We start from the raw sequence: 18,358 nt of genomic DNA on the forward strand, positions 1-18,358 counted from the left end.
TGACATAACTACATAATATGTACATTCAATAAAAAATATTTTTCCAAGTTTTTATTGTACTGTCGTGACATTTGTACGTCTATGTTTCATTCATAAAGAAAGAACGACGCACGCTCGCGCGTGCCTGTGTTGTCAATAATAATAACACTTTTTTTGCCAGATAATTACCTCGTTAATATCAATTGTTCGCGGGGTTTGAAGACACTATGTACCTATACAGAGTCCACAATCCCTTCATACTTTACCACGCTTAGGACTGGCTACATTCAACAATTAAAAATAAATAAATTCTATGTAGGTATGTAGTTAAGGTATCTAAGCAAAATCAAAACGTTTAACGTTTAATATCGATCATTGGTAGAAAGGTATTATTGATTTTTCATTATTTAATGCTACATGCTTAGGGTACATCGATCGTTACGCTGAAAAAAGATTGTGATACACAAGGACGTATAGCGCGCGCATTAAAGCTGGCGATTGGCGGTTGGATAAATAAGTCAAAAACCGCCGCCGCTACCCTGGTTTTAACCCCGCGATTCGCATTGGTTTGTTTACCAGATCTTCGCGATGCGCATAGAGTTAATAATAATCATGCGGAAAATTAAATTAAGTATTTCTAACATCTAACAAATTAACAAGAACGTCGTAGAACAAACGTTGTTAATGATGTTAGCTATCAAATCCTGCAAGTTTTTTTTAAATAACCCTAAATAAGGACTAATGTATTGTTTTCTAACAGGATTTATTCAGGAGTGGATTTTTAAAACTAGATTGACTTTAGGCAGGCAATCAATTGTAATCCCTAAGTTGATTCTTTATGCCATTTCCTCGAAATGATCCCACGGTGACATCACAAACTTTGACTCCAAAAATAAAGGCCATTGGAAAAGATCAGACACGATCGATCAGAAGGCGTCTATAACAGAATTTATAGGTTTGTACGGTTATTCTTATTTTTTTCTTATTTGAGAACGGCATTGTACCCTACTGCACTTATGGTAAGTGGAGTGGGGTCCAGATAGTACGTCGATCGACGAGAAATGATTACACCTCGCCAGTCGACATAAATATACCGGCCTGCTTGAACCGGATGGACACAGGCAGATTCCGGAACACGACATACTTACGTAGCCCACTTTGGCCGGTTTTAATACCTTGTATAAGTCGCTATTCTGTCGAATATAAAATATATCCTATCACCAGCAAATTTACCAGGATATTGAGACAGTAAGAGCACCGTCAAATTAGTCACGAGGCTGCAGTGAGACGGTCACGCGGCAAGGCATTTCACAAGAATTGTCACAACAGAAATAATGCTAAATTAAAAGACTTTTGCGCTCATTCAATTTGCCCCTGAGTGCAGCGCAGTAGTCGTACCGTCGTGCAGCTGAAGGAGAGATATAATTTTATACAGATTTACCTTGCCACGCGAATTATTTGAAGACAATTAAATGTGTTAAATTATTGTAAAATTATTATGAAACTAGCAGTTCTCGCAAGCAAAAATGAATTCTAAGACTATCTAATTTGACAACTTCTCACTACCTACTTAGCTAATCATTATCACAATACTAGAGGTCTACGTACTAAACTCATGGATAGATTTCCTATCCATGTACAAACTATGACCATGTCACCCTCACAGAAAGTGGCTGGACAACAAAATCTATAATGCTGAACTATTTGACAGTTGCTAAACTGTTTACAGGAGAGATCACGAAAGCATGGATTTTCATACTAATGAAGATGACACGGGCGCGGTGATAGCAGTTTCTAAGAAATTCTATTCTGCTCAGAATAAAGATGGAGTCATTCTATGTGAACTTTTCGTCAAAGTAGAAATTAGTCAAAAGAAATATCTTTACTTCTTTGCTGTATATCGCCCGCCTCCATTGAATAGAAATATCATCAAACATTTTATAGATAATATTAGCCACGTTATCGTCTCCTTTGGTATGGAATATGTATGCCTTGTCGATGATTTTAATATAAGTTGTATCTCAAGTCCAGATTCTACAAGTACAAGTTATAGTAAACCAGTTTGTCAAGATTCATCACTAGCGTAATCGTTTATTGACTTTGTGTCACTTAACTCATACAACATAACGATGTTAATAACTCAAACAAAATTTTGGACTTGGTTGTGAACAATATGGGTAGCAAAACTGTTCCAACGTCAGGAAATACGTTACTCATAACTGATCCGCATCATATTCCACTGGATGTTGTAACAGAATTCATGAATAATAAAATAAATACAAGAAAATTAAGTCACAACTAGAAAGTAAATTGGTAGAAGAAGTAAATTGGGAAAACGAATTTGTCTGATAGCCTCGGTGGCGTAGTAGTACTGCATGTGCGGTACGACAGCGCTTTGAGGCCCTGGGTTCTAATCCCGGGTCGGGTAGAGTGATATTTAGTTTTTCTGCTCAGTATCAGCCCGGAGCCGTGCCCGTTATGGCGATAGGCTCGTCCCTTATCACATCACGGGACGGAACACACTTGGCGAAAACTGGATGCCCTGGTTGTGCCTTATTTTCCCCTTCGGGGATAAATGCGGGATGTTGTGCGTATGTATATGAAATCAGTCTATTCAGTGATGTCAATAATATGATATCATTATTTTACAAAGTTTTTAATGACATAATACAAATATGTTACTGAATCCAATCCTGTTCAGCGGAAGTTTTCACCTTGGTACAATAAATAAAATAAAAATAAAATAAGTACTTTATTTATCACATAGGCGAACAAAGCTGCACTTTTAACATGTTACGTGAAAACAAAGCATGAGAATAATTAATATTATTTCTAAACAACTATTAAATTACTAATATAACTATGGACATTTTAAATTAGGGATAAAATTTATAATGAAAACAAGGTACAAACCGAAGTAACCAGCTCGAGCTGGCAGGTAGGGTGAAATAAAAGGATAGCGCGTCGCGATCCTCACCGGCGAGGACATGAGCCCTGACCTAGCTAACCTACCAGCCTTTCACTAGCTACCTAAGTGGTGACTACCCGAAGAAGAAAGGCAGAAAGAAACTCCGGGCTTTCTTTTAAAAAAAATAATTACATGTTACTCACAGTAAAATCACAAGGCATTTGAAAGGTCTTGACATACATAAATGGTCAAGACCAGATGGAATCCCACCTTATTTTATATCACTATGCGCCTCATCTTTACGTTTACCTTTGTTTCTCATTATACATAAGTCCTTATTAACATGCACATTTACAAAAAAAATTAAGTCCGCTAAAGTTGTCCCTATTCACAAAAACGGAAATAAATAATATGATTCTAATTACAGATCTCTATACTGTCTGCCTTTGTTAAATCATTCAAAGCTAGTTTATCCGTAAGTATCTGAAATGTTAAACTAATAATTTTTTTATTAGTGAACAACATAGTTTCATCCAGACCCGTTCTACAAATATAAACTTATCGACTAAATTTAATGTAATTGCTACTCTTATTTCGTCAAAAATACATATCATTGGTTTATGTATAGTTAATACTTTCTAATACTGGTGTTATTTTTTTCACTGCATTCTGTGACACCTAAGAATGTTTATTATTACTACTACATATTATTGAAGCTAGTTATAATGTAACTACTATTGGATTTACCTAATTATAAATAATTGTAAGTAGCATTTCTCACTGACTACCTGAAGTAAGCAAGGCAGGAAAAAACCCGGACCTTATTATTGACTAACCGATAAAAAACATACACTTATTATACTTTAAGTTATATATCTAAAGGTTATGTAAAAACAAAAATAGTTCCATTTTCTGACACAGCGGATATGAATATCATTCTTGAGATTCATGACGTATTCGTTGCGTTTATGAACTATTTCGTAATAAACACTGACAATCCAAATCGTAGATATGGAAGTTTGCGAAAAATTTGGTAAGTACGTACTACATACTTTGTATATTAGGTGGTGATATTAGAGTAGATAGCGAAGCGAAAACAAGTTCTAAAACTCGCCATAGTAGCCTATGACAGTGACGTATTTCGGGATAAGTTATTGTTCATCCGGTTTTAAACAGGCCGTCATAATTATGTCTACTAGCGAGGAGCAATCATCTCTCGTAGTCAACAATCTACCTGGACCCTACTCCATTAACAGACTTGTACAATGAGCTCATTTTAACATGCCTGTAATGTATTAAAAATAGAGTCACTATAGCCAAGTGATATTAAGCGGCGATAGCCTAGTTGGGAGTGAAACGGACTGCCGAGACAATGTCCGCAGGTTCAAATCCCAAGGGCACACACCTCTGATTTTTCTAAAAAATCATGTGTGTATTCTTTGTGAATTTATCGTTTGCTTTAACGGTGAAGGAAAACATCGTGATGAAACCTGCACATCTGAGAAGTTCTCTATAGGAATTTCGAAGGTGTGTGAAGTCTACCAATCCGCACTAGGCCAGCGTGGTGGACTAAGGCCTAATCCCTCTCTGTAGTAGAGGAGGCCCGTGCTCAGCAGTGGGCAAGTATATAATACAGGGCTGATATTATTATTATTATTATTATATAGCCAAGTGGCTATAGAAAGTTCTATTGTATATCATTTTAAATAAATATTATATTTTGCAAATAAAACAATATAGGTACCTATATATTGTATAAATTAGAAACTCCTCCTTTTGTGAAGTCACTTAAAAATATTAAAATATTCAGCTCATGACCAACCCGCACGTAAAAGCAAGGTCTTATTTTTAATTAGGTTAATAACCGACCCGAATGTACTTAATTTTACAAGATCATTTTTTATTTTTAAATAATTTGGGATAAAACCTATTTTTTTACCTCATTAAAGTCGACGGTTCTCAAATCACTCACACCTTTTGTCCCTAAAGGGGAAGGCAGAAACGCAATTGGTACACCCCTTTCACCGAGCATATGCTGTTCCATAATGTGATAGGGCGCAATCGCATAGCCATATCGGGCACATGCCCAAGACTTCGAACCGATAATAAAAATAAAAACAAATATCACCGCCCAACCCGGGGGTCGAAACCAAGACCCCAACACTGCAGTTGTATTGTGTACAACTACGCCACCAAGGCAGTCGTGTAGGCAGACTGCACATTTGGAGACGCCTTGAATGTCTTTTATTGGCGATAGGAAACAGTTAACATTAGGTGATCTAGTTTTCAATTTGACATGACACTAACTTGAGATTATATTTTTTTATTTTTTTGAATGACGAGACTAGCTTGCTGTTCGCCTGATGGTAAGCGATGCGGCCGCCCATAAACAGCAAAAACACCATCCAACACCTTTAATTACAAAGTATTGTTCGTTATTCTGCTGCGCTCGCCATTCTGAGAAGTGAGATGTTAAGTCTTATTATGTCTAGTAGTTACACTGGCTACGATGTCCTTCAAACCGGAATACAACAGTGACTACACACTGTTGTTTGGCGGCAGAAATAAACATTGCGGTAATACCTACCCAGGCGGACTCTTACTTGAAAGACCGATCGCCAATAAATCTCTTTTAGGGCCGCATTAATAGATGCTACTTAGCATCGACCAGCGGTGATATTATCAACAGTTAGTATCATAATATCGTCAGCATTTAATCAACAGAGAGCAATATCTCAAATGATATCTTAAGCAGCACATAACAGATAAGTTTTAATTATTAAATTGCGTTGACTGAGCTGACAATGAGCGCTCAAGTTTTGTTTATTAAATAGTTCTACATCTTAAATGTCTACTTAAGATTCCATTCAAAGGTGTCGGTGGTAGAAAATGTTTTATATCCGCCGGTATAGCTACCCCCGTACACAAGATGTTAAAACCCGCCATATTGGCGCACGTGTGTCGCGTTCCAGGATCAGCCTATGTATATCCGTTTCCAACAGGCCGGCATAATTGTGGCGACTGTAGAGGGGTAATCATCTCTCGTCAGCCGAGATTCTATTGAACCCTACTCCACTCACTATCAGGTGTAGGGGTCAATTCGTCAAGCTTGTATAAAAAAGGTGTTTGTGTACGGTAGAATGTTTTAGTACGGAACAATAAGTCATTATATAACTTCGCCCGCGTGAAGGAGTTTTCTGGGATAAACGTCCCATTATATATTTTCCTAGGATAGTATTCTATAACCTTCCCAGGGTCTTAAACTGTCTCAAACTTCATTTTGTTTTACCACTTTTTATTTCATGTCCCACGGGAACGGGATAAAAAATCCTATGTCCCTCTCCTGGTTCTAAGCTACCTCCCCAACAATTTTCAGCCAAATTGGTTCAGCCGTTCTTGAGTTATAAATAGTGTAACTAACACAACTTTCTTTAATATATATAGATTTACTATATTATATTATAATGTTGTATTCTGGTACTATAAATTATGTTCTGTGTTGCATAATAATTCGCTGTAATGCCTACACGCTGCAGCAAAACAACTTCTCTAAGATTTTGGGTATTTCTGATTGGCTTTGTTGTGCTGCAGATTAGTCATGTAATTAAATGTTTTATAATGTATAAATGCAACCGATCGTCTTGTTGTATTTTCCTCTATAATCTTTTTTATTGACCGAAAATTATAATTGTAAATATAGGTGAATGCACGCTGTACACCGTTTATTAATTATGTAGATATTCATTTCCTCCTTTATTTTGTACTAAAGTTTATTTTATGCCTGTTCAGGGTTAAATCCCTTCACTTTGATCGCGTTCCATTTCAACGGTGATTTGGGTAAGATGTAAGAGGTGCAACATCGTATAAATCAAATAACTTGCTATTCTGATATAATTTCGTTTTTTGATAATGTTGATTTATTTATTTACATGTGTACCTTTTATTTCTTCAAATAGTTTTAAAAATATCTACAGTGTCATTCCAGAGGGATAAGATCGGATGCCTAGAGCTATTTCAAAAGCAAACTTCGCTTGTAAAAATACCTTTTAAAAAAATTCTATGCATTGTTACCTCGTTCGGAGTTTTCTCCTTTCACGAAATTTGGAATTTGTATTAAGGGATACAGATGGTTTTAGAGAGTAGTTTGAACTATAAAGAAGTCCTATCTTTTTAACATATTTCTAAAATAATGTTACTCTTTTAAAGCCTAATAGAATAAATACTACTTGTTATTTTAAGGAAATGAAATATAGCTAAGTTAAGTTATTATGATAGTTACTATTGAAAACTTGTAAAAAATATTCGCGAACACTGTTCAACACGCTGAAACAGCGTCCGATTGAACCCAAAACCACCTTAACTATTGTGACCTTGTACATGAATGACTTGAAAAAAGAAACAAAATATGTAATGAGCTATTGACGATAAAAGAGTAGGAGTTTTTTCTGACTTCTTAATTCGGTAGCTAAAGAAAGGCTAGTAGGTAGGGGGTAGGTTGGGATTTACCGGTAAAAATCGCGACGTATCTTTACGTTGTATAAACAAAATCTTCCCCTACATGCCAGCCTGAGCTGAATGTCGTATAATGTACGTTTAACATTACGCTTTGTTTTTTAATTTTAAGAAAATACTCTACATACGTCTGTGGTTATATAAGTAACACGTTATTATTGTAATAATCGATTTATCATGTATGTACCTTGACCTTTCATTAGTACTACTGTGTGCGCCGAGAAGTTTAATATTTTTTTTCATAATTGCGAATACGAATATTTGTTGTGACGTCACAAAATTATGTCTATGAACTTATTACTTAAGATTTGCGGACTTTATATATTTTTGTTTTACCCGTTTAAGGATTACATAATTTCGCGATTATCTTGGGTTTTAGCTTGTGATAACTTTGTTGGCTCGTAATTGCGATGTACAAAGTCATTACTTTATCATCATGGATAATAAAGTAATACATACATTTTTTAACTCAAAGTAGGAATATTAATTTAGTTACTGTTACACTTCGCTATAATATGTAACTTAAGTTTAATTTTACTATCATTTACACTTTCACATTATTCGTTAATTTGTTATACAGCTCTGCATTCTCATAAAGGATGGTCTTTCTATAATTTGTCATGGCTTAATTCATTCTGGTTAGAATTTATTTCGAAGACAGTATTTATTACATTTAAGAGGACAACCAACAAAACGTACACCTTATAGATAAATATATTTACAAAATTCAATAACTAAAAGCTGCAGTGCTATATTCAATTTCTGGTAGTTTCTACGTTAGTTGATCATCTATAAGTTAGCCAGAATATATTCGTATAATCACACAATTATAATATGTATAGTTCAATATAACACGAATATTGATAACATCACTACATACGTTACACCAGTCTCACGTTATCTTGTCAATCTATTTAAATTTCGCATAAATAATTATCCATTGTATCGTTTTTTAAATGACGTTTACGATTTTAGGCATGTCCCTAACTGCAAACTTTAATCAGAGTCGAGCGAAGACAAAACTGCACTTCTCAGTCGCGAAGCCACCTCAACACTGTTCCTACTCCTTGATATAAACGAAATATCAACTTTCAATAATTTAAAATTATCTTAGCTTCGTGGTGTACAATTTGCCACTGAAATATAAAATTATGTTTACCAATGATCGCCTGCGCTGCGTAAAGCCCTCACTTCTCGTACGTTAGCGGCCAGCTTTAATTAAATATTAAATAACGTGGCATTGTATCTGACGTAATTTATTATATAAATATAAAATTTCCTGGTACACCGTACTCACAAATACTGCTACTACTAAAGGAAAAACAATGGGAACTAAGAAAACTGCAATGGTGCTCAACAGCAATGCCTCCTTGCAAGGATTACGGAATACGAGTGAGTGTTTGTTTTTTTAATAATTTAACGGGTTCCATGAATTAATCAATTGTTTTAAAGAGCTGATTCGAAAACCATGTCATGGAGGACTGTATTATGTGACCTTTTAAACTTTTTTATTATTTTCAGTACCTTTTATTTAATAACTTATTTAAAATTGCAGTCTTCGAAACGTCGGGAGAAAAATAAAATACTATCCGCGATAGAATCCGAAAATTTGTTTAATTTCAATGTCTAATTAACTGATTTTGAACATCTGCAGCAGTTCTTTTTGCGCCCAAGTTTTAAGTAGCATTTAAATTGAATGTTTCAGAGACAATCGTCTTGGCAGCGTTGTTGGGGATCATTTTATTGGTGATTCCAGTTCTGATGATCTTCATAGATCCTATATTTGTTTTGGCTAAATTCGTAAGTATTTAAGTATATCTATTTATTTCGATCTGTTGTCTGTTTCTTCCTGGAATTAGTATAGCAAGCACCTTTGTGAGATCATATTATTAGCATAGCTTATGTTAAGATAACAGCAAAAAGTTGGAATCATACCTATGCATCTAAAAACTCACATTATATATGCCTAAATTTTAAGTAAAAGCAAAGGGTATTTTGACCTTTGAATTAGAATTTATAATCCTATTGAAACATGAAACTGGCATGAATGGTTTAGTCTAGAATTAAACGAATTCAACTTTGATCTCAGAAACTCCGCATCACCAAAGGCAGCGTCCTCTATGAGCTGATGAAACATGAGACAGAGACAGCGCGGCTGGAAATCCATTTGTTCAACGCTACCAACGCGGAGAGGTTCCTCAGAGGTGAGGATCAGAAACTGAGGGTCCAGGAGGTCGGTCCTTTTGTATACCAGTAAGTGTATTATATTTTAGGAACGCAGACTGTTAAATAGATAAGGAGAATAAAGGTTAGGCTTAGAAAGGAGAATAAAGATTAGGGTTAGAAAACACATGTAATACTATGGAATTACGGTATGGTGTTAGATATGTAATTACTTCCTTTTCATTTCTCTTATCATAGATTAAATTTTATGTTCCATGAGAGTATTTACTAACAATAGACTTCTTAAAATCAAGATATGAACATTTTTAACTTTAATATTTTCAGAGAATACAGAAGTCATGAGGAAATAGATTTAGACCTGGAAACTGGTGTGCTGAGGTTCATACCTCGTTTTCGAGCTGAGTTTGTAGAAGAGAAGTCTGTGGGCAGACCTGAGGAGACCATGCTCGTTGTTCCTCACGTTCCATATATCGTAAATATTCTTTTATGTCTTTTGTAAAACGGCTGTAAATCAGGTCGGGGTCGCCGCTATAGAGGAACAGATGATTGCGTTCCTCTATAGAAGGGAAGATTTCCAGTCAGGCAGATGTTACGCCTGACCGGGCGCAGCTCCTCCGACGGTTTCTATACGGAGGTGGTATATACGCTGCGTGTCGCGCAAATTCTTTTGTCGGAAGTTAGATTTGTCTATCGCCATCTAGTGTGATTATTGAGCATTATTTCCTAATTGCCATCTTGTAGTTCTAGTGATGTTCACAGGATAGATGTGTATACACTTATTGTACCGCTGCACGGCTATTAGAGCTTCTTTGTACTATGAATAGTTTCAGAATAATCTCCTATCATAGGCGCAGAACGGATCAATGTACACATAGATACATATTTGCATCTGTACGTAAATAGGATCGAGTTTATAGCAGGAGGTTTACGTAATATTTGGGTAGGGGATGCAATAGTCGACACAATATTTTGTCATTTGAAATTACTACTTAAATACTATTTATGGAGTGTCTCTTAGCATTAAGAAGGTGGTCTGGTAATCTCATCATTCAGCCCCACTGAAAGAATTAATGTAATACTGTATTGAAATCCGTTTTGTTCCAGAGTATGACGTCATTCTTCAGTTCGTATCCCTCAATGATCAAATCCTTATACAGCATGTTGATTTGGCAGCTCAGCCCCGAGCCGTTCATGTCGATCGACGTCCACAAATACTTGTGGGGCTACCAGGACAAAGTTATCCAGATGTGCAAGAATTTGATTCCTGGCGTCATGTATTACGACTCACTTGCTATATTTGATACGGTATGTAATTTTTAAATTTCTTTTTTGTTCAAGCGACATATCTTTATTCGCCATTCGACTATAAACTTATTTTTTAAGGGAATGATGCGGTAACTTGTAATTGATCTAACCTCGTGTTTTATTTTTCACTTGGTAGTTAGTACAATCATGATCCATTTGCATTTTTTTGTCTATATGCTCAAAATATTTGCAATGAAGTTATTAATTCTGTAAAAACTATCATCAGATGGCTGGGAGATTATAAAAAAACTATTCAAAACGTTTTGAAAGGAAATGAATTTTGAACTGGGATGGTTTCGCGATTCCGGCAATTAGTTTTTGTAAAGCATTTAAGAAGATTTTAAATTCATAAACTGATCGGCTTGCTTTGTTTTATTTGAATATTTGTTTGTATATTTCATTTTTAAAAATATTGTTTTTAAACTTTGAATCTGATATAAATTTATTCAATTTTAGGCTTTATTCAACAGTAAATATATTTGTTACTAAGATAAGATTATTTATTGAATAACAACTAAATTTATTCATTTTAATTTAATTATTTTTAATCTTCACAGTATTATAATGACATATTAGTAATTTTAGAAACACAATTTTTTGTTATACATTATTTGCGCGCAGTCTTCACCTATAATTAATATGGCACTCAGTCAATCATATTGTAATTTAACTATTGTGATGTATCGGCGTACAGTATGTTAGTGAACATAAAAAAGCAGTATGTACAACTAGTGAACGAATAATAAGCAAATTATACTCGTACAGATCCAGAATAATTTAACAATGTGATTACAGTTATACGACAGGAAAGCAGACTACAAAATGGAAATGGACATCACGCTTCAGAATAAGTTCCAAGTGAGGCGAGTGATGAAGAAACTACGCGAAAAATCCTGGAACAGTAGCGACTTGGTTCAAACGTTGGTTTTATGCAATTAGAAACCATTTATCTTTACATATTTGACTCAATGAGATTTGTTAACATTGATTGGAAAACATTGCATCTTCGAGGGCCTTCGGCGATCTCCGAATACAGCCATGTTAAACTGTTTTATTAAATTTTTTATGTTCAATATATTAATACTATTGCTTCTCTTACATTTATGTATAAAATAAACTCAGTGATATCTCATGGTCCTACTCAATGGCGGCTTTAATCGAGGCGAGGCATTGGGCAAAAGCAAAATAAAATACACTTACGCGTGGTCCCAGTTGAAGCAAAAATAACTTCATTATTTTAAAAGTTTTGTAGGTGAGATGCTAAAAATCCTCTAAGGCACCACACAAGGCCCCAAGAGGTTGCCTTGTTGATGTTACATTTTAAATTGATTTCATTTATGTTTATTTACAGAAAGTATGTATTCCAAGACACATACGAAGGAGCAGCATTTCCACCACAGATGACTCCGCAGATGTCCTTAAATACTTACCGACCTGGTGTCTGCAAGACTCTGGGCTGGGAATACGCTGGGCGTAAGCGGATGAAGTTAGGAGCCGATACGTTCCTGTACCGGTTGACGAACAAGACGTTTGGGAACACGCGCCTGTGTGATAGCAAAGGATTGTGTCCACATGGTGCTATTGACCTTTCTAGTTGTTATTTAGGTGAGTTTTTGTTGATCATGTAGACATAAAGCAGATAGATCACGTACTGGCAAGTTTATTTAATTATTAAAGACACAAATATAACATCGTTATAGTACTAATACGATGTTATATAAACAAAAAGGTTAATTATTAACACTTATGTGCTGTTTGTAAAAGCGGCGATAGCCTATTTGGGTGTGGAACGGACGGCCAAGACGAATGACCGCAGGTTCAAATCTGACTTTTCTAAAAAATCATGTGTGTATTCTTTGTGAATTCATCGTTCGCTTTAACGGTGAAGGAAAACATCGTGAGGAAACCTGCACATCTGAGAAGTTCTCTATAGGAATTTTGAAGGTGTGTGAATTCTACCAATCTGCACTAGGCCAGCGTGGCCTAATCCCTCTCAGTAGTAGAGGAGGCCCGTGCTCAGCAGTGGGCAAGTATGTAATACAGAGCTGATATTATTATATTATTATATGGGCTGTTTGCGTGAATTCCCGCAGGTTGCATGTAAATGTAACCAATTTCTAGGATATAATGTTAATAACATATAAATTATGACCATCATCCTAGAACACTAACAAAGAAGTGTTTTAAAGGAACTGTGGGGATAATACGATAGTGTAGCATAATATAATATTGACACACGACATCTAACAATATGTCTAGTAAATGGACTTATCCTTAAATTGATTTACTCATTATGGCATTTTTTTACTATTTGTACAACCAATATTTAATATTATAAATTTTACTGTCGTTTTATTTATTGTAACATAATAAATTTAACCAGTTCTTAGGAGTTAAAGCAACTGATGTAATATATGTTTTTTAAACTTCTTACATAAAGTATGAATGACTGATGGGCGCGCTAATTACGCGATATCATTAATGGAAATCTCCATACGTGGAATTGCAGGTCATGATGCAATTAATCTGGTGTATTCAGTGCATTGTTTAATTGGATTAAATATGACTTTAATGATTCAATTAGCGTGCCTTTAATACGTCGGTGAAGTCATGTAATAATAGTTTTTATACAAGAGGTTTGTTCGACAGTAAACAGCTCATTCAGCAAAGGAACATAACATGAACATTTATAGAGTTAGACTAAATTGAAGCGCATTTGGCATTAGGACCAGGATGGCATAAGGATGAGGAAGGATATTCATATTAGATCAAATTTAATTTAATAAAAGATTTTGTCAACCCAGGTCTAGCTGATGCAACCATTCAATAGATGAAATGAAATTTCAGGTCTACCCATAGCTATAACAATGCCCCACTTAATCGACGTGGATTCCGAGTTCCAGCAGCGTGTTGACGGGTTGGTTCCAGATAAAGAAAAATACCTCAATTATATAGAAATAGAGCCAGTAAGTATCCAGCCGGTCAGTAAGCATGCTAAAATATCTGTATGGTGTCCAACAACTTGACGACGGGGGCTTGAACGGCGTGTGGAAGCCGTAAGTACCGGGATCTTGCGCGCGCTTCCCCGTGGACATCTGTAAACGGTGGGTCAATTTGTTTGATAGCATGTATAGTAGACAGATATTTAAGTTATGCAAGTTTTTGTATCTAGATTGGTATTCAGTTTATCAAGATTAAATCTCAAAATATACGTGTCATAGGTAGTAGAGAACTCGTATGTATATCAGCCTTGTGAAACAGGACGAAGAATAGATTGTTTTATTCTTTCCGTTCACTACAATGCGTAATGATCATATCACAAACCCCAATCGTTCATTTTTCAGAAAATAGGGCTGACAGTGGAAACCTCCGTGTCACTTCAGCTGAACCTGCTTCTGGGTGACATGCGGTTCATGCCGGACCTCGCTAAGTTCTCAGACATGCTGCTGCCCTTAGCGCATGCCAAGATGGTGAGGACAAACCACCATAACGCGCTTATGGGTTTATTTATTCGTAATCACTAGCAAAACTATCCACGATCGGAATTAGAACATTTTAAAAATAATGAATTGTTCTAAACATCCTGAATCTATAGACGTTGAGTCCACTAACTAAGGATGAACTAATAAGTAGGTACTTAATATGTAACCGATTTTTCAGACGCTCCCTGAACTACCAGCAGCTACAAAAAACTCCCTAACTCTGCTATACGTGACGGGACCTCAGATATTACTAGGATTAGAGATAGCATCGGCCCTGCTCGGCCTCGCCCTCCTAGTCTACTCACTGGCACTCCTGAGGCGCGACTGGAGTAGACGGAGAGATCCCGCCAGATATTTCGATGATAGACTGAAGGGCAAGGTCCGCGCTGAGTTACCGCTTATTAGTTAACAATGGACTGTGATAATAAATATGTTTTGTATTTAATGTAGTTTTATTTTCTTTTATATTTAAGACAATCTCCCCTTGTGTTTAGTGGCCGCTTAGATCATCTATAGTTTAGGAGGTGCCGGGTTCATGTTTGTGGGTTTTCTAACTCGTTTAATCCAGATTTGTATTTACTAAGGGGATTAAAAACAGACAGGGGTCCAGTTGTAAACAGTTTAACAAATCATTTCTACAATATATTTGGAAACAACACCACATAGGAGTGGGAGAAGAGCTGAATGTTGGCGGCGTAGACCGAATACTGTTCTTTTAGCATCTGAAGCAGAAGAGACTTAGAAATAATATAGTGTAAATGATAACGTACCCGTCAACGGTTGGGTGCAGTGTGCGGCTGCGTTATGGCGTAACACTCCCAAATTTAATATGGATCCATAAAAAGAGATAAGAAAATTATTACATTATTAAAATTCTATAATTTTCATTTTATGATATCGATTAGAATAGATTAAATAAAACGTGCCTGTAACGTATAAAATAATTAAGTTTAACAACTGTTTTATTGAGCGTGTAGGAAACTTTAGGAATGTCTCGTCTCTGTTAGTATTGTACAATTAACATTACTAGATGGTGGTTCTCTTGTATCGGAGTCTCTGTACTTAGCTAGAACGGTTTTTTTACAGTAATCAGTGTGCAATTTGTTTTATATTTTTTAACGTCAAATGTGCTAATAAATATCTGTGAGGTTGATGTCGGGTAGTACAGCGTTGCTGCCAATCAGATCATTTCTGGATTAATCAATTCTGAAAAGCATTATTGGTCATTAGATGTGACTTTACAATCAGGTAAGAGCATTGTACCACGTCTTTTCTGGAAGCTACATACACTAGTATTAAAACATATTTTATTAACGTCTGCCCGCGGTTTTACTCGCATGCTATGTTGGAACCGGGATAAAAGGAGTAGCAGTCACGGGAGTATATATAATAGTAATTTCCTATAAATGGAACAAAATAAGAATTTACACCGACGTATACAAATAGGCGCATTTGAACAATAAAACATATATATGCATTACTTACTTTAAAAAAGGGAGCGGCAGACAATATCACATTACTGCCAATTTCAAGAATCGCAATCGATCGTACGAACGAACCAATCATAATAAAGTATTTTTGACATGCTTACAAATGACTCGTTTTGATTGGTTTATTATCGGGATCAGATAGATGACTATGATTGTGGTTTCTTTGACATCATCTGCTAGAACATTAAACACGCGACCTACAATTGCGATGTTGTGGATACAATTTTGTAAAATAGTTTTATTTCAATGTCTAACATTCTCCTAAACATAAGAACCATTGAACAATTTCATCTTACAAATAATAAGTCTGACTAATTATTTGCTAAGTGTTTTGAATAGATAGAGCTTTGGCGACTAAAAAAGAGTTGCAAACAGAATACAACAAAAGTTTACAAACTATAAAATTGACATACCAATTATCATATAAAAAACTTAATTATAAAATTGTTTTACATATTTTTTATATTATGTAAAGCTGGCTTGGTTGATGGAAACAAAGACCATAGGTTATTACATGTATATATAAAATATATAAATAATATCACTCTGTATTATATACTGTTCCACTGCTGGGCACGGGCCTTCTCTTCTGTAACTGACTTTTCGTAACTTTCTGTAACTTTGAATCTCCGAAACGTCGGGAGAAAAGTAAAATCTAAAAAACCGCGACAAAATTCGTAAAATAGTTTAATTTAAATTGTGTTGATGGAATTATAATTGTTTTGGAACAAAAACTACAACTACTAAAATCTGAATTCGGTTATTGTGATCCGACATATTCCCACATACGCCCACGAAACTTAGCAGTAACAAGTTATGGAGGACGATAACGAACATACACCATGCCTGCCGTTATATAGATTAGGATTCGTAACTTTTACGACACTATATTATCAGTATTATATTATTTCCGCACATTTTACATTACTTATAGCTAAACAATATGATAATATTTATTATTTTCACCGATATTAATAAGTACATATAACGTAACTTTGTGTGTTTATCTGAAAGAATATTAATTCAATGTTAAACGTTATCTATACTATAACATACTTTAAAGGTGATGTGCGTACATTAGCATATATAACTAATGTGACTTGATAAACAAAAGACTTGGTAAAAATTACAAAACAGTCAATACACAATTGATAACAAAAATAGCTCGGAGTTAATTTTTGCCTTTCTTCTTCGGGTAGTCATCGCTTACGTAGCTAGTAAAGGCTGGTAGGTTAGCTAAGTTAGGACCTTTATCGTCCTCACCGGTGAGGACCAAGACGCGTTTTTCCCTTTGTCTTTATTAAGATTATTTTTGTACTTTATTTTATTTAATAACAAAAGGCATGAAACAGAACACAAACAATAATTAATAATACATATTACGTGCATTATATACGTTATATACATCTTTTTTATTTCTTATTTCCTGCCAGCCCGAGTTGGCTTCTTTGTTTACTTTGTACTTCATCTATCTTATTACCCATATAAAATGTCTATACTTACATAAACGACTCAATTGGAGCAATTATATAGTCTCATGTACTTTGACTTATCATAAGCGCAAGTATGTTCGCCTGTGTGATGAATAAAGATTTTTTTTTTATTAATTTCATATAAAGCCACACTGTCTTTGGCCCTAAATTAGGGACACCTCCAAGTGCCATATTCTAAGGGCTATGACGTTAACATCAAATTAATCATCTGTCTGAGACCAATCGGTTTAACCTTAAATACAAAAAAAATATATAATTGAACAAGGTATCCTTTCTCCCCTGCATAAAGTACTTAATTTATATACGTGCACGCGGCAATAGAATTATTTGAAATTGTTATATTAAGCTATAAATGATAAGACTGAGATTAAAAAGGAACGGGTGATTAAATATAAATTACTTTTTATTAGATTACAATAAATTTGACTGAAACATGTTTTTTAAAGTTTTATCTAATATGTAGGAATTACCCATTAGTATGTAGGTAAGCCGACAAGACACAAATCAAAGGAATCAAATCTCTGCGACTTAATAAACGCCTACACTAAAACCATATAATTCGATGTAATTAAAAAAATATATTGATTTGTCTGTCTCAGAGACAAATATGCGAATATAAAAAAGTTCTAGAGCTAGCCTACTACAAACGGACACGATTTACCTCTACGTACCTAATGTAGGCAAACAGCTTTATATCGATTCTCAGATATTGTAGTGATTTTTGTTTGAAGGGAAAACTTGTTGTTAACATTGCCTTGAATAATCGTTCCTTATATCGTTGTTCTCGGATATGCCACATTCCCCACAATAATCGCGAATATTCGTATCCTACCTATCTCTTCCGCATCCTTGTTTGTCTTTTCTGTGCTTGTTAGTCTGATCTGGTTCGTTTTTTATTTTTATTGGTAATAGAATATATTTTATATCCGCTAGGATAGAGACTACCGTAACTACTACAAGGTATTAAAACCCGCCAAAGTGGCCCACGTTAGTGTGTCGCGTTCT

General features: G+C 35.1%; 2 protein-coding genes across 5 annotated transcripts in view; both read left to right on the forward strand.

Annotated features, from left to right (window-relative positions):
* The first annotated feature begins 8,420 nt into the window (after positions 1-8,420).
* Positions 8,421-14,815, forward strand: LOC115447918 (sensory neuron membrane protein 1). Of its 2 annotated transcripts, none has more exons than XM_030175217.2 (10): positions 8,421-8,791; positions 9,105-9,199; positions 9,489-9,652; positions 9,908-10,055; positions 10,757-10,888; positions 11,684-11,808; positions 12,240-12,493; positions 13,736-13,854; positions 14,233-14,358; positions 14,549-14,815. In XM_030175217.2, the coding sequence occupies exons 1-10, from the start codon at positions 8,725-8,727 to the stop codon at positions 14,777-14,779; spliced, it is 1,461 nt and encodes a 486-aa protein (XP_030031077.1). In that variant the 5' UTR covers positions 8,421-8,724; the 3' UTR covers positions 14,780-14,815. The 2 variants fall into 2 exon arrangements, with proteins under 2 accessions (XP_030031077.1, XP_030031076.1); XM_030175216.2 differs by having other exon boundaries at positions 8,422-8,791; positions 10,688-10,888.
* A 522-nt stretch (positions 14,816-15,337) lies between these two features.
* LOC115442271 (scavenger receptor class B member 1) overlaps positions 15,338-18,358 on the forward strand; it is a 31,816-nt gene continuing 28,795 nt past the window's right edge. For all 3 annotated transcript variants that reach the window (XM_037440874.1, XM_037440876.1, XM_037440875.1), the window contains exon 1: positions 15,338-15,618. The gene's annotated coding sequence lies outside the window, so the exon portion shown is untranslated. The remainder of the gene's footprint in view (positions 15,619-18,358) is intronic.

Source organism: Manduca sexta, chromosome 21 (assembly GCF_014839805.1).
Source record: "Manduca sexta isolate Smith_Timp_Sample1 chromosome 21, JHU_Msex_v1.0, whole genome shotgun sequence".
NCBI lineage: Eukaryota > Metazoa > Arthropoda > Insecta > Lepidoptera > Sphingidae > Manduca > Manduca sexta.